Source organism: Callithrix jacchus, chromosome 15, assembly GCF_049354715.1.
Source record: "Callithrix jacchus isolate 240 chromosome 15, calJac240_pri, whole genome shotgun sequence".
Taxonomy (NCBI): domain Eukaryota; kingdom Metazoa; phylum Chordata; class Mammalia; order Primates; family Cebidae; genus Callithrix; species Callithrix jacchus.
Genome location: NC_133516.1, coordinates 79,900,189 through 79,920,911, shown reverse-complemented (window position 1 = coordinate 79,920,911; position 20,723 = coordinate 79,900,189). Strand labels below are relative to the sequence as shown.

General features: G+C 47.4%; 1 protein-coding gene and 1 long non-coding RNA gene across 4 annotated transcripts in view; one reads left to right on the top strand and one right to left on the bottom strand.

The window, feature by feature from the left end:
* PDIA5 (protein disulfide isomerase family A member 5) overlaps positions 1–20,723 on the top strand; it is a 130,519-nt gene that overhangs the window by 76,833 nt on the left and 32,963 nt on the right. For 2 of the 3 annotated variants that reach the window (XM_002758754.6, XM_078351943.1), the window contains 5 exons: positions 306–466; positions 3,666–3,796; positions 7,967–8,037; positions 14,190–14,324; positions 14,752–14,977. In XM_002758754.6, the coding sequence (XP_002758800.4) occupies positions 306–466; positions 3,666–3,796; positions 7,967–8,037; positions 14,190–14,324; positions 14,752–14,832 (579 nt within the window). In that variant the 3' untranslated portion in view covers positions 14,833–14,977. Of the gene's footprint in view, positions 1–305; positions 467–3,665; positions 3,797–7,966; positions 8,038–14,189; positions 14,325–14,751; positions 14,978–20,723 lie in introns of those variants that run through there. The other variant, XM_078351942.1, reaches the window with a different exon arrangement.
* LOC128929772 (uncharacterized) lies at positions 2,573–9,546 on the bottom strand. The gene is made up of 4 exons (XR_008476881.2): positions 9,411–9,546; positions 3,191–3,274; positions 2,904–3,007; positions 2,573–2,711 (listed from the first exon to the last, which is right to left on the bottom strand). It is a non-coding gene; the product is annotated as an uncharacterized LOC128929772 (long non-coding RNA).

The following is a 20,723-nucleotide window of genomic DNA, read 5'->3' as shown; positions in this document are numbered from 1 at the left end:
TGCCCATCAGGTGACCTCTGCCTGCTCCCTCTTTTCTCTGGGACCCTGGCTAATGGGAACAGGTGCTAATCTATTCAACGTGGCTGGTGGGGCAGATTTGAAAGCCTCATCTCAGCCCATAAATGATAAATGATGGGCATGCCAATGTTCAGTTGTTCCCTGGGATATAGGAGCCCACCAGACTAGCCACCCAGTTACATTCCGGCAGGTCCAGGATGGGTTTGGGGGGCAGCATCTGGGCTCCTGTATTCCACCAGCACTGTGTCTGAGGCTGTAATGCATGGTTGGCCTTTCCCCCATCCCAGAGCTCTGGTGTCCTTGCAGCTGTCGATGCCACCATCAACAAGGCCCTGGCAGAAAGATTCCACATCTCAGAGTTTCCTACATTGAAGTATTTTAAGCATGGAGAGAAACACGAAGTGCCAGTGCTCAGGACAAAGAAGAAGTTTCTGGAGTGGATGCAAAAGTACGTGTTGCAATCTCAATAGCATATTCTAACTGCTGGCTGACGGCCCCTGGAAACCACCTTGAGGAGGTGAGGTAGACGTTATGGCCCAGTGTCCTGGGCTCAGGCCCACAGGCGCCAAGACAGATCCGACTTCCTCAACCCTAAAGCCACCCCTCATGTGCTGATCATGTGTTCGGATCAGTGGGTCACTGGTAGTCCTGGACGCCACTTCATCGGTGTACTAAACCGTGTGTTGCCTTTACTCTGTCTCAGTCTCCTTAGCCCCGGGTCTCATTGTCTGCATTTTATTCCATCCCCTTGGAACACATGAAGGAGACACAGCTCTTCATAGCCAGAGCTGGACCCATTTCATCCAGGTTTGCTAGTGGTTGCCTGGGCCTCTGGTAGTGTGCTGCTGAGGATAAAGATTTTGAAGAGCCCCCTCAGCCTGTGTGTTAGTTTGCTAATGTTGCCATAACAAAGTAACAGACCAGGTGGCTTAACAACAAAAGTTTATTTTCTTATAGTTTTGTTTTGTTTTGAGACAGTCTCACTCTGTTGCCCAGGCTAGAGTGCAGTGGTGTGATCTGGACCCACTGCAACCTCTGCCTCCCGGGTTCAAGCGATTCTCCTGCCTCAGCCTCCCAGGTAGCTGAGATTGCCAGGTGCCAGCCACCATGCCTGGCTAAGTTTTTGTATTTTTAGTAGAGACAGGGTTTCACCATGTTGGCCAGGCTGGTCTTGAACTCCTGAGCTCAAGTGTCTTGATCCACCTGTCTTGGCCTCCCCAAGTGCTAGGATTACAGGCATGAGCCACTGTGTGCAGCCTATTTTCTTACAATTTTGGAGGCTAGAAATCCGAGATCAAGATGTTGGTAGGGCTGATTTCTTCTGAGCCCCCTCTCCCTAGCCACCTTCTGTCTGTGACTTCCCATGACTACCCCTCTATATGTGTCTGCTCTTTTTATAAGGACACCAGTCATGTTGGATGAGAGCCCGCCCTAATGACCTCATCTTAGCTGAATTATCCCTTTAAAGGGATAATTTATCTCTAGATATAGTCACATTCGGAGATAATGTGGGTTAGGACTTCAACATATGAATTAGAGGGGACACAGTTGAACCTATATGGTCTGAGCTACTTTGTTAGGACATTGGTCAGATATGAGGTGCTTATTTAAAGCGCAGACTCTGAGACTCTTTGATTCAGGAGGTGTGAATGGGACCCTCAGCCATGGTGTTTTGAGAAACACCAGCTCATGGAACTGGTGCAAAGTTGCCCCTATGTTCGGGGAGGCCTCTGGCAAGAGGTGAGTGGGCGGGAGAGATCCTGGCCTCAGTTTCTCCCACTTAGTCCTGCTTGTCCACTGGGAGGATTTGGAGAGTAGCCAGGCATTTGTCTCAGAGACCAGAGGGGAACGATGTTCTGCCTCTGAAAGGGACAAGGTGCTCATCCCTCTAGGTCTTCTGGTGTCTGAGGCAAGTGGCTTACTCAGGCCCACTTTTCCAGCCTTGCTCTGGTGCCAGGGCTGGTTCACTGGAAGGGATGGGGCAGGGCGAGGAATCTGGCCAGGTCCCTGTGATGCTTGGACTTGTGGTTAGAGAGCTGAGGGAATCCAGAGTGTTAGTCATCACTAATCAGTGCTCCAGATTCTTGGACACAAACAGCAGGCATGAGGGGCTTCTGTCCTTTCTGTGTGCCAGCACTGCCACTGAGAGCCTGAAAAGCACTCAGGCCAAGTGCTTTCAGGTTTAAGTACTTTTTAAAATGCTTTGAGGTCAAAGAGCATGGGCTTTAGAGTCTGAGAGACCTGGGCTCAGATCATGACCCTGAGCCATTCCCTTGACCCCTGTATGCCCCAGCTTCCCATCTGTAAGATGAAGATAGTAATTTCCCCATAGACTTGTCTTGGGAATTAAATGAGACTCTTGTGAAAAGTGCTCAGCATAGGATGTGATGTAGAAGTACTCAAAAAGTTGAAGTTGGCTGGGCACGGTGTCTCATGCCTGTAATCCTAGCACTTTGGGAAGTAGAGGCAGGAGTATCTCTTGAGTTCAGGAGTTCAAGACCAGCTTGGGCAACATAGTGAGACCTCATCTCTACTAAAAATAAAAAAAATTACCTGGACATGGTGGTGCGTGCTTATAGTCCCAGCACTTCGGGAGTCTGAGGTGGGAGGATTGCTTGAGCCCACGAGGTCGAGGCTGCAGTGAGCTGGAATGGCGCCATTGTACTCCAGCCTCAGCAACAGTGAGACCTTGTCTTTAAAAAAAAAAAAAAGTTGAAGCTATTTTTATGACTGACTGTGGCCTTCTTGTGACTGACAGTGTCAATGCATAAGTGATCCCAGCAGCCAGCCTTTGCAGAATGCTCTCCTATCTCTTGCCCCATTTTATCCTCAAGTCCTACTGAGGCTAGAGTTTTTGTTCATATTTCATTGGTGAAGAAACTTACGTTCAGAGAGGTTAAGGTCCCTGTCCAGGAACATATGGCAGTTCTTCCAGGCACTTACAGGAGATCCTTCAGATGGAGTGTGAACAGCAGATGGCTCTGGGATGCTGGGATGGAGAAACAGTAACATTTATCCAATGACTGGCATTTATTAGAGGATCTAGGCTCTCAGTAAATACAGTTCCTTGACTGAGTAGATGCTTTACATACTTCTCTGCTCTTTGTAAAGATCCCATCATCCTCATTTAACAGAAAAGAAAATAGAGGTTCAGAGGGGTTTAGTAACTTACCTAAGGTTGCACAGCTGGTAATTCACTTGGATTTGAACCCAGACCTGCCTCACTCCTTGGTGCATGCTTTCCACCATAAAAAAGCTGAGAAGCAGAAGATAATGAACAATCATGTAGGGTCCTAGAGGGTGCAGGAAGGAGGGGCCCGGGAGCCCAGGTGGAGGTGGCTCTATGCCCTTGTCAAGGAGATCGTGGCCCACAACTAGGGGCACTGCCCTCCCTAAAATGGGGTCAAGTCTTCCACATTTTACAAAATGACTCCCTACTGGGCTCCTCAGAGGGAATCAGGGAATGTCTTTGCTGCTGGTACAGATTTGTTTGTGATTAAACTTCAGTTTTAAAATGAAATTTCAGAAGGAATGTAGTAGTTTCTTCATGCCTGTTCCCCTGAGTGGTTGGGACATTGTGGATGGATTTCCTTGCCCGTCAAAATCTGTCCTCATGGCTGTTTCCCCTGTCCCTTGGCTTCTTGCAGCCCTGAGGCTCCCCCACCCCCAGAGCCCACATGGGAAGAGCAGCAGACAAGTGTGTTGCACCTGGTGGGGGACAACTTCCGGGAGACCCTGAAGAAGAAGAAACACACCTTGGTCATGTTCTACGCCCCTTGTAAGTAGCTCGGGTTCTCATGGAGGGGCAAAGTAAGAGGGGTTTGGCCCCACCAAACAAGAAGACCCTCACAGCCTCCCCAGGGTCCAGGGCAGCCGCTGATTGATCCTGGGGTCATCTCCACTCTGAACCAGGCTCTCCAGTTTTTCTAAGCTGAGGGGTCCTTCAAATCCAGGGCCTTCTTTTGTCAGCCGTGTCGGGCTCTCATTCCTTTGGGGCAGCCTTTCTTGTTTCTGTCCTAAAGTCCTCTGCCTCTGTGCTGGTGCCCTCTTGTCCCTGGGTTTCTCCACGCACCTGTCCCCTACCTGCACACTTCCCACCCCTCAGCTGCCTCTGCCCCCTCTTCCTCCTCCAGAAACTGACTTATCTTCAGCACCTTGGAACCCCCTCTCCCACATTTGCTCTGGAGCTCCTGTGTGGTTCTCTTTTTAATCAGAGCTTAAGCTAAGGAAGTGACTTGTCTGCTGACATTGGCGTCTGTGACCTCGGGTTTCTGTGTATTCCCATTTTGAAGTTGTTAATTGATACTTACAACGAAAGGTTCTTAGAATTTCCCACTCTCTGCTGCCCTTCTCTCTCTCTCCCAGGTTACGGCTCAGCTTAATGGAGTGAGGATAATAAAAGCCGTGGTCTGCAGAGAAGCCAGGCAGCTCCATCTAGCCATAAACCTACTCAGTTGTAGCTGGCCCTCCTGTTGGCTCTCCCTGCCCGCACCTTTAAGACACAGATTACAATCTGTGTCTCTGCTTTCTTAGGGTCTGAAAGGGGCCACCACAGCCTTAGCCCCCTCCCTGAGGCAGCCTCCCTGCCCCTCTCTTTCTGCCTTTCCTTCTCAGAGTGGGGCTTGTCCTCTTCCAGTCCCTTAGAGAGTTTCCTGCTGTCCTTTCTGTCTGTAGAGTGTGCCCAGAAACTTAAAAGATTTTTGGGAGCTGACATCTTCCTTCTGGCTTTGGTGGGTGGAAGACTGAGCCTTGCCCAAGGCCATGGGGCAAGTTAGTGGCAGGCCCCTGCCGCAGCCTGGGTGGCTCTCTCTGTCACAGGCACAGTCCAGTCCAGAGAGTAAGAGTTTTTTCAGCGGCGAGTGAGAACTTGGCTGCAGAAGTGGGAGCCCTTGACCAGCCCTGGGGTGAACTTTACAAAGTCCAGACTAAATACTTTCCCCCAGAGATGCTGCTTTTCTCCCCCAGATCTCTAGACCAGAGCCACAGTGTCTCCCCTGCCTCTCTTCAGCTCCTTCCTGATTGAGAGGCCTTCATAGCAGACATAAGACCCCTGCCACCCCTGACCCTGGCTGCTAGAGCAGACAGGTGCTTGAATCCCCAGGGAATCTGGGATAGACTCTTACCCTTTTGGGCTGCCAAAGATCTACAACTCCTTCCTTCCTTCCTTCCTGCTTGCCTGCCTGCCTGCCTGCCTCCCTTCCTCCCTTCCTGCCTTCCTGCCTGTCTTCCATCTATCCATCAGTTATCAGCTCTGTGCTGTGCACTGTCCTGGACCCAGGGTATAAGGGAGGGAAACTTGTCCCTGCCAGGCCTTGAGGGGCTCACTGTCTACCCTGACAAAACTCTAAATACATTCCATCCAGGGCAGGGTCACTGAGTGACTCAACCTCTGGCAGAGGGCTTGGTCCTTAGAGTTTCTTCATCTTTCTTACTGCATTTTTCTGTCCCTAAATCTTGCCCCAGGGACATACATCTTCATTAGCGGGTTACAGGGGGAAGACTCTCCAAGGACAAAAAAGATTTATCTTTTGGTTTTTAAAATAATAATAATATATAATATTTAATATGTAAATATAGCATATACAATACACTTTTTATATACGAAGGATCTGAACACTACAGAAATGTCAAATAGTAAAGTCAAATACCTGACAAAGGTCTAACGTGAAAGCAGCCTGCCCACACAGTCCTGCCTCACCCCAACACCTTACCTTCCCCACCATGTCTGCCCCCACATCCTGTCTCCCCAGCTTCTGCACAGCTCTTCCTCCTGCTCTTTCATTGCTCCTTTTACGCTGAATGGTCTGGTCATGGGGACTGCCCTTCTCAGGCCGGCTTGGTGGAGTCTATAGAGCTGCCATTGTCCAGCCTGCCCTCAGTCTTTGTTCGGCTTTCCCTGGGAGGTTTCTTTGGTTTTTCTGCTGCACAGAGGCAGTGCCTTTTTTTTTTTTTTTTCTTTTTTTTAAAGCCCACATTTAAAAAAATCATGCACATCTGGCCCTCCTGACACCTCTTGGAAGCATCTTCATGCACTTTCTGAAACAGCCCTCCCCCCATTATTCATTGGCCCTGCTCTTTCTTTTGGATAATGAGAAAATTAGATGCAACAGAAGGCCATTGATCTGAGGCCTAGATATTTTAAATTGATGGTAACAGGAATTTCCACTAGGCTGACAGTTACTTTTATACTTTCAATGGACAAAGAGGTTAAAAAGGAAAAAGTAATAGTGAAGTCAGATTTTGAGGAAGGGGGTGGTTGTTTTCAGCCAGCCTAATGCTGTTACGGGCATACGCCATACACAAGGGGCCTGCAGCTGTCTGCGGGATCTGTCTGAGACGTACCTTGTTAACCAGTAGTTTGCGCTCTTTAAGTGTTTTGAAAATTTTATAACACCATCCCTTTACAGTGTGACACTTTCATGAATTTGAGCTATTTTTCTTTCTATCAAATTGTGTTACTTGTAATTGCCATTTGAGGTTATTAAAAGATCATCCAGTCTCTGCCGTGAGCTAGGCTGTGCTAGGCACATTGCTAAGCTGTGCTTGCCTCATTTCTGAAGTAACCCGTCACCGGCCCATGTCTCTTCTGCTCCTTCTGCATGAGATTTGGCAAATCTCTCTACATCCCCATCCCCCATAACCCCCACAATGCTCTGGGCCAGCTGGTCACTCTGCCGGCCGGGCCATGTGGGTGGTCCTGCCCATCTCAGGACTGACTCAAAGACTAAATTCAGATTAAACTTGTAGCTTAGCCTTAATTTGGTTTCACAAAACCCTTTGAAATGCCAGTCATTATTATCTTATTTTAAAAAGGAGAAAGTAGATGAGCAGAGTCGTTGCTATTCCCACCATGGCATCTCTGCCTTCCTAAGGCAGAGAGAGGCCGGCTGACATAAGAGGTGTGGGCTGGAGCCTCCCCATGCTCAGGGAAACCCCTCCCTCAGAGCCCATCTACCCGCTAGGCAGTTCTGTTCACCAGTGACTGGGACAGAGCTGAGAGAGGAGGGGAGTTTGGGTTCTGACCTGTTAGTGCTGAGGGAAGGGCTGGAGCAGCCTGCAGCTTCCTGGGCTCACCAGGACAGGAGGAGAAAGCGGCCTCCACAGAGGTCCCTACCCTGCTCCTGAGACACTGAGGTCAGAGCTGGGGGCTCAGGGTGATGCCCAGAACAAGAGACAGATGGTGGAGATAGGGGTCCCAGTATAATTCAAAGGCCTTAGGCCACTCTGACAAGCCTTCTCCCTGGGACAGAGAGCGTCAGGGGACCTGAGGACTGTCTGGTGACTTCCTGTAGCTTCTCTCCCTCTTACCCCGACTGTGGCCCTCCTGTTCCTGGCTTTGAGGTTCTGGTTATTGTAGAGCATATGGTAGATGGAGAGTTGGGGACCAGTGCCTGGTTTGGCTGCTCACAGTCTGGGCTGGGTGGGATTGCTAGGAACGTGGAAGTTAGCGGCAAAGTGTGAGCAGTGGGTATAGAATAGGTGCCCCTAAATCCCCCCACCCTACGTTTCCCGATGCCATTTCCTCTCAGTCAGGAAATGGAGAGATTTGCCATTGTCCCTAGAGCAAGAGAAGATTATGGCAGGCTCTGAGAATCCCATGTCTTCCTCCTTAAGCCCAGAGCTCAGAGCTCCCTCTGCACCCAAGATCAGGCTCTTCCTCATCCTCTGTGGAAGGAGCAGAACTAGACTCCAGTGACCATCACCCGCGAGCCTGGGCAGGAGCATATGATGCTTGTGACAGGGACTCCTACCAATCCCCACTACCAAGAGATCAGACATGGCTGGGAGCTGGTTAGAGTGGCAAGGCTGACAAAAGGACCCTGACAGTATGGCTGGCTGGGGCAGAGCTCCTGGAGAGGCCTCTCTGGAGCTTTCGGAAAGGGCCCCTGGCCCTGCAGCCTGCCTGCACATCCTCACTGTTCCGTGTGCTCTCTTCCCCCTCACACAGGGTGTCCACACTGTAAGAAAGTCATTCCGCACTTCACTGCTGCTGCTGCTGTCTTCAAAGATGACCGAAAGGTAAGGAGAGCCCTCTTTATCTCCTGATCTGCCTCCAGCTAATTCCTACACATGCCTCCTTGTCATTCAGGTCCGTTCCCTAAACAGGGGCAGGTCAGCTAAGACCTATAAGCAGGGAATTCCTAGGGAACCAGGGCATTCTCTTCATAAGGAAGATGGGGCAGGCTGGATTTATGCTGCAAAATCGACTAAAAGGGATATGCTGAACTGTTCCAGTACTTACCTGGAGGAGAGGGATGGTTAAAAGGGTCATCTGTTTACTTTTTTAGTGCTTGAACCTTTTTACCGTAGGATTGTCATGATGCATTACTTATATAATTAAAACTACAGTTTAAAAATCCAACAAAAGTCAACTGGAGGATTCCACGGTGGAGGAGAGCAAGGCTATGTCAGCGGAGCCTCACCCTGCCTAAGTGAAAGGCTCCTGCAGATGCTGACTGGTGAAGCATAAAATTAACAAGCTGGAGCTGCAGATTGGATTAGAGTGCAGGCCGCCAGGTGCATCCCCTGGCGCATCCCCCAGGCAGCTGGTGCAGCGGGGGCTGCTGTAGGGAGAGGGCTTGTGGGGCAGGGAAATACCCCTGAATTCCGGGAAGTGCAATTGACTGCCAGGCTTCCAGTTCCCTTCTCGAATTCTGTGCCAGGCAGAGTGCTGGTGCAGAGTGCTGGGAAGATTCCTCTCAACCCTCAGACTCAGTCGTGGGAACCTCTGGCCCAACAGGCCCTAGCAGCTGGCAGCCATGTAGGACCCGCATTTTCACACATACCCAGACCCAGAGTCACATGCGGGGGTGCCTTACTTTCCTGGGTGGAGTCCCAGGTGGGGCCATTGTAGTCTAGAAGGAACCAAGGCCAGGCATAAGCTGAGCAGAGAGTCCTAGATGATAAACAGGCCAAGCAGGCCTAGATGGAGTTCAGCCAAGGCCGGGAAGGGCAGCTGGTGTCAGTGGAGCAGCACTCATGAGCACAGACAGATGACCATTCTAGGGCTGGGCGGGCCGGGCTTGTAGTTTTGATCAAGGCCAACAGGAGGTCAGGCCTGAAGGTACCATCCAGGCCTTGTGGGAGCAGAGATACAGGTACTAAGATCACCTTAACGGTCCCAGAGAGAGTGGCAGAGATGGGGAACGTTACATGGACATAAAGTCAAAGGAAGCCAGCTGGGGACAGGCCCATGTAGGTAGAGTGGGGATGAACTGGGGACCTGATTCCCACTTAGACCCAGAGCCAGGGAGTCCCATTGTTACCGATAAGCCCTGGCTTTGAGGCACCCCTCACCCCAACAAGAAGGGAATACAAGGACCAGAAGAGTTTTCTCCTCTGCCTGCCCCTTTCCCTGGACTGAGAAGGGTGTGGCAGCAGGGGCTTCTTACCCGTGTCCATGTTCCTCATCGTCCACACCCACTTGGGCACAGCACAGGGTGGTTGCTCCCACTGTGGGGGGTCTCAGGATATCCAGCATGGCCTGGGTTGCCAGTCCACGGGACTGGAATAGCTGTCACTCCACATCGACATCCATCACGCCCCACCCAGAATGCTGGGTGCTCTGGACAGCAGGAGAAAGGCTGAGGTGTGCTATCTCCCTGTCCCACCAGCCCCTCAGGTCTCCACAGGCCTAGGAGATCTGTGAGGGCCCTGAGACATTGCCCTCCCAGTCAAACTGGAAAGTGTGGTGTCAGGGAACATGGTCCAGCTGAGGCACCTGGAAGGCTGGGGAAACCCTGGAGGGGCGGCCCTATTGACATGGTGCCTCTGCCCACTAGACCGCTGCTGAGGCTGTCCTGTGGCCTGACCTGCATCAGTGCGGGTGACGCCAGGTTTGCCAGGCCTCCAGTAAGCAGCTAAGACCCCACCTCTCCTCTTCCCGTTCCCCCTCCACTGCTACACGGGGGCCCCATTTCCTTGGTGCCCCCCTCCCCTTAGACACTGACACACCTTTGCTTGATTGTCTTGGACCAGTGGTGGTGTGGCCTTTTCCTGAGTTCAATCCCTCTCTTATTCCCTTTGTCTCTCCTTTCGGCTTCCTTTATTCCAAGCCAAGGATCACCCTCACTTGCTTTTAGGAATGCATTTTGAACTCTGTCTGAGGCAGCTGGCCTGCCTGCTATTCCTGAGGTTACATTCATGACATCAGGGAAGCCAGCCATCTGGCCTGGGGGACTGAACTTACTGGTGCCCACTCTGTGCTCCAGGCATGGCACAGTGACTACTGGGTCCCATCCTACAACTATAAGATCAGAGTCTCTGGAGGATGGTGCTGGAAATGTGTGGTTTTTAATAGCTAGCTCTTGTGCTGGCCCCTGGCCCCTCTCCCTTTACTGGTGAGGGACCCAGGCCTAGAGAGGAGCTGTGTCCTTTGCCCAGGAATGCCCAGCAGGTCACTGACAGCCATAACTGGGTCTCCTAACCCCCCATGCTGCCACTTCTTAGCTGGAATTGTGGGGGTTTTTTCTACCCAGAAGCCATTCCCTGTTCCTTTCCCAATCAATATGCAGTTGGTTGTTCACTTCCATTTTCATAGCCAGAGTCAATATTAGCTCCTGCAGAGATTTATTTTACTGAATCAATAAAGCTGTGTGTGGCAGCTCATATTTTAGCTGGGGAGCTTCCACCCCCTCCCGGGAGCTTACTTGGGGACTTTATCGGTTGGCACGCTGGTGGGAAAAGGACTGCAAAGTGTTAGTGTTGGAACAGATGGTGTTATTGAAGGGGCAAGGCAGACAGGACCTTGGTGGGTGGGGGGGCTCACCTTTCACTGCATGTCAAGGGGTCCACAGCCTGGGGGTGGGGCTAAGTGTGAAGGTCACCCCTTGAGGGAGGCAGCAGGGGCCCCTTCTCTGTGATGGGCTCACATCACTACTGGAATCCAGCCATGACATGTAGGTCCTCCTGTTTATGAGGCTACTGCCTATTCTGAGCAAAACTTCCTGAGGACAGAGACCTCATTTTTCCTTGAACTCCCCATAGTCATGACTGCTTAGACCTGTGTAAATGTTGACTGGATGAAGGAACAATGTAACATATTTGATATTTACTGAGAGTTCTGCTTACGTCATATTGTCCTCACAATAGCTTGCTCATCTAGGTATTGTTAGGTGCTCATTTTACTGAAGAGGTGATTGAATCTTAGAGAGATTATATGACTAGCCCAGAGTCTGTCAGCTGGAGAGAGGCAGAGTGAGACACAAACAGGCATTGTCAGAGATTGAGTTGTCCCAGAAGTAGACCCTGTTCCTGGGCTCATGTGCAGGGAATTTCTTTGGGAAGCGATCTCAGGAAGTTGCAGAGGGGATCCTGGAAGCAAGACATGAAAAGGGAGGAACCAAAGCAGGTGTTTTATGGGCAGATGACTGCATGGGTCACCAAGGCTCAGTCCCAAGGGAGACTTTACCAGGAAATGTGACACAGAGCTGTTCCACTCAAAGGCCAAGGAAGCCAGGGTACTTGTTCTAGACCCCCATCTGTTGTTGGCCTTATGTTCAGCTCCTTGAGGCTGGGAGGATGCTCTGAGGCTGAGAGCAGCAGGTGCTGTGGCAGGGGCTGGTCCTAGGGGATGTGGCAGGATAGCAGAAGCGTGTGCCTCAGGAATTCGTGCCAACCACCATAGAACAAATAGAGAAATCACAGATGTTCTGTGTTGCAGGTGATCAGTGCAAATCTTGAGTTGGGTGTAAGGGTACGGGCATTTAGACAGGTGAAATTTCGATTGCTGAGAAGAGTTTTCTTCACTGTCTTCTTTCCAAAGAGTCCAAGCTGCTGCCTTAGGGGAGGCATGCATTTGTCTCCTCTTCTGTGGAAACTTCGCATGGATTCGCCTTTGCAGCTAGAAGTTGTATTCCGTCTGTGCCTCTGGCAGCTGGTTTAGGTGATTCAGAACAAGTATGCATTTCTAATTTAGTAGATTTATAAAACCATACAGTATGTTTCCAATAGCTCCAGGACATGTATACAAATTAAATTCATAATTTAAAGCAGATGTAGGGAGTGCAGCAGCCCAGAGCCATGTTCGTCCAGGACTTTCACAGTGGAGCAGCAGCCCTTGGCCTGGGCTGGAGACACAGGGCCTCAGCCAGGGGCTGCAAGGAAGGAGAGTGTATGGATGCCCATGTCCCTTGGGCCCGGTCCCATAGCACCTGCCCCAAGAAATGGAATCCCACAATTTGGCCAGGGGGAGCATCTGCCTCATGTTTTTAAATAATAAAGCGCTTAAGTGGTGGGCTGGGGTTCTCAGAAGTATGAAGGGGCCAGTCTGGTGGCCTGAGAGAATTGGGCTCCAGGGGACACTGGGGAAGGTATGTTTAGCCTGCCTGAAGGACAGCTGCCTCTCCGCCCAGCCAGTTGTTGCCTATGGGAATGCAGGGTAAGTGCCGTCAAGTCTTCTGGCTTTTAAAGAGAAGTTGGAAAGCCAAATTGTTATATTAAATCTTCTGGTTCCATTTCTATGTTGGCAGTTAATTCAGAGTTATTTATTTTTTTTGTTAAATTCAGTGTGGGCCAAATAGAAAGGGACTGAGAGCCAGATACAGATTGCAGACAGCGAGTTTGTAAACTCCGTTTTAAAAGTCTCGCCATATAGAATGTTATGTATCTGAAGAGTAAAAGGGAAGCGTGGGGGTGAGGGGGATAAGGGTGGCACCCGGTGGAGAGGGAGGCCACACCTCATTCTTCTCTCCAGCTAGCTGTCCTGCAGCTCACCTGGGCACGAGGGACATGATGAGTAAATGTGGCCATGGGGGCCTGCAGGGCTGTCCTACCTGGAAAGGGGCCTCTGTCTGAATGTGAATAACCGTCAACCAAAGAACTGTGTGAATCATGGCTATTCAACACTTTTAAATTATCTTATTGAATCACCCTCTTTTAATTTCTTCCAAGCATTCATTGAGCTCTATCTAAAATGTTATACAGCAGATGCTTGATAACTGGACTTTGTCAAGGTCAACGTTGTTCCCCCAGCATCTAGAGCAGGCTTGGCACACAGCAGGGTTTCAGTGCGTGTTGCCTGGCAGGAGGACTCCCCCTCACGGGAATCTGCCCTGCCTTCCGTAACACCTCTGTATTGGGTATGGTCATTGAGGACCCATTCTCCGGCTTCTGTGGTGTATAACCCTCAATAGGAAACAAGTTCCCCATTTCTGCTTTGTACTCTCTTCTTTTGAAAGAGCAACACATGATAAGGAAACATTATGCAGCAGTGGAATTTGCTAGATGGGCAAGAAGAGACCAGTGACCAATGTGGGAACCACTTTCTGGCCAAACATTCTGAAGACTTTAGTCACGCAGGACTCCTCCAGTTTCCAGATGTGCTCCCCTGGTCTCCTCCTATTCCAGTCTTGGCTCAGATGGCGAATCATACAGAGCACCTTTGCCCCGCTCACCTGGGTTCTCTTGGCACCTGGACCACCTCCCTCATCCCTCACATCACACCATGTTGGAGCTGTCTCTTTATCCAACACTTGCCCAGACTCTGAGCCCCTAGTGGGGACAGAGCTTGTATATGGAGTCAGAAGAAGTGACTAATAGCAGCTGACATTTCCTGACTACAAGTCCTGTGCTGGGTCCTGTGCTGATTGGCCTCACTTGAATTCTCTTATTCAGACTTCACAATATCCTGATAGTCTAGATACTATTATTATCCTCATTTTACAGCTGAAAAAATTGAGACACCAAGAGGCTGGGTCATTTTCTTTAAGTCTTAATGTCCAGGCAAACCAAGAATGCACTTGGGAAACTTGACTTGAAAGCTCTTGCTCTTAACCTTGACTACACTGTCCACTCCAAGCAAATGTTCTGGAAACATTAGTTGATAAATGATTGAATCCTTTACAGAAAGCACCACGGAACCTGTGGTGTTTACAGATGCTTTCAAGTCGTCATTTCCTTTATGGTCATCATCCTCTTGATTTTCAAGGACAGTCTAAAGGCACTCCAGGCCTAGTCCCCCAACCTTACCCATCTGCCTTGGAAATTGAAAACAAGCACCATCAGTCTCAAAGGAGCTCTGAGCTGGGGTTGCCTTGGTTCAGTTCCTTCCTGCCACTGCGGAGAAAAATCGGAGTGGGCCTGTGACGTGAGCTAGATGTGCAATCTCTGTTGTGGTGTCCAGGCCTCAGCCTGGGGATGCCCTGTGTCGACTCTCCTTACCTTGCCCCTAGATTGCCTGTGCTGCTGTCAACTGTGTCAAAGACAAGAACCAAGACCTGTGCCAGCAGGAGGCCGTCAAGGGCTACCCCACTTTCCACTACTACCACTACGGGAAGTTCACAGAAAAGTATGATAGTGACCGCACAGTAAGTCTGGGAGAGGCGTCTGCCCCGGGGTGGCTCTGCTGATGGGCAGGGAAACTTCCACCAACGAGGGGCAGCACTGAGCGGCATCCCAGAAACCGCAGAAGTCAGCTGAAACACTGCACCGAGAGGCCACAGGCCCTGGGCCTGGCTGAGGCTTGACATTGTTGGAGGAGAGTTCAAGGGAGGAGAGTCACAGATATCCTATCCCCAGAGCCAGGCTGGACTCCAGATGCTGAGGGGTTTTCTTACTTGTCAGGCCTCGTGGAAGCCAAGCAGACCCTCTCCACCTTGCAGAAATCTGCCCACCTCTTCCCTGTCGCAGGAGTGAGCCTCTGGAAAGGTGGTGGGTGGAGAGTAGAGGGAGAGTGCACAGCCGGCTCAGGGATTAAAGCTCCTTTCTCTCTCTCTTTCTCCCCCTTCCCCACAGGAATTAGGATTTACCAATTATATTCGAGCCCTCCGGGAGGGAGACCATGAAAGACTAGGGAAAAAGAAGGAAGAGTTATAATTCCTGCCTCAGAAAAAGCTTTTCCATTACACTGTGAATGATACCTGTTTTGTTGTTTCTGAATTTCCACATGTTCTGAAGACAAAGTTTTTTATAGTCGCTTATGGCCATTTTGTACAATTTTGAAATAAAATTAAACCATTTATTTGGTGGTATGGTTTACTTTCACGGAGCCTGTACTGACAAAGGTGGATACTCACATCCTCCTCATTCCACAACCTCTGCTGGGAGGTACAGAGCTGTGCTCCGGTGCCCCATCTGCATGGAGGTGACTCCTGAGGATGCCACCCCCCTTTCAGTCATTTGAGAGCAGAACAGGGAAATTGGACCACAGAATATCCTGCTGGAAAATGGCAAGCTAATGAGAGGAAATACATCAAGATGATTAATGACTTTGGGAGGCTTTGGTGGGAGTATCACTTGAAGCCAGGTGTTCAAGACCAGCCTGGGAAACATGAGATCTCATATCTACAGAAAATAAAGTTGCTGGGCGTAGTGGTACATACCTGTAGTCCCAGCTACTTGAAAGGCTGGGGAGGGAAGATTGCTTGAGCCCAGGAGTTCAAGGCAGCAATGATCTATGATCACACGACTACTCCAGCCTAGCTAGAAAGCAAGACCCTGTCTCAAAAATAGAAAAAGGAAAAAAAAAAATGATCAGGGAAACTGGAATGCTGAAGCAAATGATAACCAAACACTAGCCTTTTCTGGATCATTGTGATTTCAGTCTTGGTATGTTTCGTCTGTGTGCTTTCCTGGAACTTACTTAGGTATTTTATCTTCTCTCCAACATAAGAAGATATGGAATCTCATCTGGAAAACACCAGACCCTCTTAGGAAGAACAAGCCTATGCTCAGGGGTTACGTGACCTGCTCACATCCCACGGAATAATACAGGCACCAGCCCTGCCCGCAGGAGGCTCCCAGTTTCAGAGTGACTGGGTGCTGCTGGTCAGAAGCAAACTCTATACATGGTGCTCTTACTGTTTCCCATTATTTTATTGTTGACTAAAAGAAGGAAGCTGATATTCTTAAGCTACATGTCAAAACCAAATTACACTTATGGTCTCACCAAATATGTCACCTCCAAAATCCTCTATTTTAGGCCTGTGATCTGCAATAGCCATTAGCCATATGAGTACTGAGTACTTGAAATTTGGCCACTGCAGCTGGGTGAAGGTGTGTATGTCTATGTCTTTTTTTATTGTGGTAAAATATACATAGCACACAATTTACCATTTTAATCATTTTAAAGGGTACAATTGGGTGGCACTAAATACATTCACATTGTTGTCCAACCATCATCATCAGTATCCATCTCTAGAACCTTTTCATCAACCCAGACTGAAACTCCATATCCATTAAAGAATACCTCTCCATTCCCTACTCCTCCTAGCCCCTGGTAACCTCTGTTCTCCTTTCTGTCTCTATAATTTCTACTATTCTAGAAACCTCATACAAGCAAAATCGTACATCCTTTTGTATCTAGCATATTTCACTTAGCACACTGCTTTCAAGGTTCATTCTTGAAAGTGTGTAGCATGTATTAGAATCTCATACCTTTCTAAGGTTGAATAATATTCCATTGTATGTACATATCATATTTTGTTTGCCCATTGATCCGTCAATGGACATTTGGGTCAGTTTACCCCTTGACTATTGTGATGAAGGCTGCTATGAACATAGATGTACAAATAAATACCTCTTTGACATCCCACTTTCAATTCTTTTGAAAGTGGAATTACTAGATTATATGGTAACTCTATTTTTAATTTTTTGAGGAATGGCCATCCCATTTTCCACAGTGGTTGCACCATTTTATGTTCCCACCAGCAAGACACGAGGGTTCGAATTTCTCCTCAGCCTCACCAACAGTGATTTTCTGGTTTGGTTTTGTTTCATTTTTAATAGCCATCCTAATGGGTGTGAAGTGGCATCTCATTGAGGTTTTGAAATGCATTTCCCTAACGATTAGTGATTTTGAATATCTTTTTTTATTTTTATTTTTTTCAGACAGAGCCTTACTTTGTCACCTAGACTGGAATGCCATGGCACCATCTTGGCTCACTGCCACCTCCATCTCCTGGGATCAAGCTATCCTCATATCTCAGGCTTCTGAGTAGCTGGGTTTATAGATGTGTGCCACCACGCCTGGCTGATTTTTGTATTTTTAGTAGAGACAGGGTTTCACCATGTTGGTCACGCTGGTCTTGAACTCCTAACCTCAAATAATCCACCCACCTCAGCTTCCCAAAGTGCTGGGATTACAGGCATTAGCCGCCTCACCTGGCCTTGAGCATCTTTTTATATGTTTATTGTCCATTTGTCTATCTTATTCAGAGAATAAGATACTGTCTTATTCTCTTTGTTTGCCGATTTTCTTTCTTTCTTTCTTTTTAATTGCATTTTAGCTTTGGGGTTACATGTGAAGAACATGCAAGATTGTCGCGTAGGTACACACATGGCAGTGTGATTTGCTGCCTTCCTCCCCATCACCTATATCTGGCATTTCTCCCTATGCTATCTCTCCCTAACTCCCCACCCCCCCGTCCCTCCCCTGTTTCCCCACAACAGACTCCAGTGTGTGATGCTCCCCTCCCTGTGTCCATGTATTCTCATTGTTCAACACCCACCTATGAGTGAGAACACGTGGTGTTTGATTTTCTGTTCCAGTGTCAGTTTGCTGAGAATGATGGTTTCCAGGTTCATCCATGTCCCTACGAAGGACATAAACTCATTGTTTTTGATGGCTGCATAATATTCCATGGTGTATATGTGCCTCATTTTCCCTGTCCAGTCTATCATCGATGAGCATTTGGGTTGGTTCCAGGTTTTTGCTATTGTAAACTGTGCTGCAATGAACATTTGTGTACATGTGTCCTTATAGTAGAATGATTTATAATCCTTTGGATATATACCCAGTAATGGGATTGCTGGGTCAAATGGAATTTCTATTTCTAGGTGCTTGAGGAATCACCACACTGTCTTCCACAATGGTTGAACTAATTTACACTCCCATCAACAGTGTAAAAGTGTTCCTATTTCTCCACATCCTCTACAGCATCTTTTATCTCCAGATTTTTTAACAATCACTATTCTAACTGGCGTGAGATGGTATCTCAATGTAGTTTTGATTTGCATTTCTCTATTGACCAGTGATGATGAGCATTTTTTCATATGTTTGTTGGCCTCATGTATGTCTTCTTTTGTAAAGTGTCTGTTGATATCCTTCACCCACTTTTGAATGGGCTTGTTTGTTTTTTTCTTGTAAATCTGTTTTAGTTCTTTGTAGATTCTGGATATCAGCCCTTTGTCAGATGGGTAGACTGCAAAAATTTTTCCCCATTCTGTTGGTTGCCGATTCACTCTAATGACTGTTTCTTCTGCTGTGCAGAAGCTGTGGAGTTTGATTAGGTCCCATTTGTCTGTTTTGGCTTCTGTTGCCAATGCTTTTGGTGTTTTGGTCATGAAGTCCTTGCCTACGCCTATGTCCTGAATGGTTTTGCCTAGATTTTCTTCTAGGGTTTTTATGGTGTTAGGTCTTTAATCCATCTGGAGTTAATTTTGGTGTAAGGTGTCAGGAAGGGGTCCAGTTTCTGCTTTCTGCACATGGCTAGCCAGTTTTCCCAACACCATTTATTAAACAGGGAATCCTTTCCCCATGGCTTGTTTTTGTCAGGTTTGTCAAAGATCAGATGGTTGTAGATGTGTTGCCTCTGAGGCCTCTGTTCTGGTCCATTGGTCTATATCTCTGTTTTGGTACCAGTACCAAGCTGTTTTGATTACTGTAGACTTGTAATATAGTTTGAAGTCCAGTAGTGTGATGCCTCCCACTTTGTTCTTTTTGCTTAGAATTGACTTGGCTCTGCAGGCTCTCTTTTGGTTCCATATGAAGTTTAAGGTGGTTTTTTTCAGTTCCATGAAGAAGGTCGTTAGTAGCCTGATGGGGATAGCATTGAATCTGTAAATTACTTTGGGCAGTATGGCCATTTTCATGATATTGATTCTTCCTAACAATGAACATGGAATGTTTCTCCATCTGTTTGTGTTCTCTCTTATTTAGTTGAGCAGTGGTTTGTAGTTCTCCTTGAAGAGGTTCTTTACATCCTTTGTTAGTTGTATTATCAGGTATTTTATTCTCTTTGTAGCAATTGTGAATAGCAGTTCATTCTTGATTTGGCTCTCTTTAAGTCTGTTATTGGTGTATAGAAATGCTTGTGATTTTTGCACATTGACTTTGTATCCTGAGACTTTGCTGAAGTTGCTTATCAGTTTAAGGAGATTCTGGGCTGAGATGATGGGGTCTTCTAGATATACAATCATGTCATCTGCAAATAGAGACAATTTGACTTCCTCCTTTCCTATTTGAATACACTTTATTTCTTTTTCTTGCCTGATTGCTCTGGCTATAACTTCCCATACTATATTGAATAGGAGTGGTGAGAGAGGGCATCCTTGTCTAGTGCCAGATTTCAAAGGGAATGCTTCCAGTTTTTGCCCATTCAGTATGATATTGGCTGTTGGTGTATTGTAAATAGCTTTTATTATTTTGAGATACGTTCCATGAATACCTAGTATATTGAGGGTTTTTAGCATAAAGGGCTGCTGAATTTTGTCAAAGGTCTTCTCTGCATCAATTGAGATAATCATGTGGTTTTTGTCTTTGGTTCTGTTTATGTGGTGAATTATGTTTATAGACATGCATATGTTGAACCAACCTTGCATACCCAGGATGAATCCTACTTGATCATGGTGGCTAAGCTTTTTGATGTGCTGTTGCAATCGGCTTGCCAGTATTTTATTGATTTTTACATCTATGTTCATCATGGATATTGGCATGAAGTTTTCTTTTCTTGCTGAGTCTCTCCTGGGTTTTGGTATCAGGATGATGTTGGTCTCATAAAATGATTTGGGAAGGATTCCCTCTTTTTGGATTGCTTGAAATAGTCTCAGAAGGAATGAAACCAGCTACTCTTTGTATGTTTGGTAGAATTCGGCTGTGAATCTGTCTGGACCTGGGCTTTTTTTCGATGGTAGGCTCTTAATTGCTGCCTCAACTTCAGAACTTGTTTTTGGTCCATTCACCGTTTTGGCTTCTTCCTGGTTTAGGCTTGGGAGGATGCAAGTGTCCGGGAATTTACCCATTTCTTCCAGGTTTACTAGTTTATATGCATAGAGATGATTGCAATAATCTCTGATGATGGTTTGTATTTCTGTGGAATCTGTAGTGATATTCCTCTTTATTGTTTTTTTATTGCATCTATTTCATTGTTCTCTTTTTTTCTTTTTTATTAATCTGGCTAGTGGTCTATTTTGTTGATCTTTTCAGAAAACCAGCTCCTGGATTTATTGATTTTATGAAGGGTTTTTTATGTCTCTATCTCCTTCAGTTCTGCTCTGATCTTAGTTATTTGTTGTCTTTGGCTAGGTTTTGAGTTTTTTTGATCTTGCTCCTCTAGCTCTTTCAATTTTGATGATAGGGTGTCAATTTTAGATCTTTCTTTGCTTCTCATTTGGTCACTCATTGCTATATATTTTCCTCTAGACACTGCTTTAAATGTGTCCCAGAGATTCTGGTATGTTGTGTCTTCCTTCTTGTTGGTTTCAAAGAACATCTTTATTTCTGCCTTCATTTCATTGTTTATCCAGTCAACATTCAAGAGCCAGTTGTTCAGTTTCCATGAAGCTGTGAGGTTCTGAGTTAGTTTCTGAATTCTGAGTTCTACCTTGATTGCACTGTGGTCTGAGAGACTGTTTGTTATGATTTTCGTTCTTTTGCATTTGCTGAGGAGTGATTTACTTCCAATTATGTGGTCAATTTTAGAGTAGGTGCAATGTGGTGCTGAGAAGAATGTATATTCTGTGGATTTGGGGTGGAGAGTTCTGTAAAT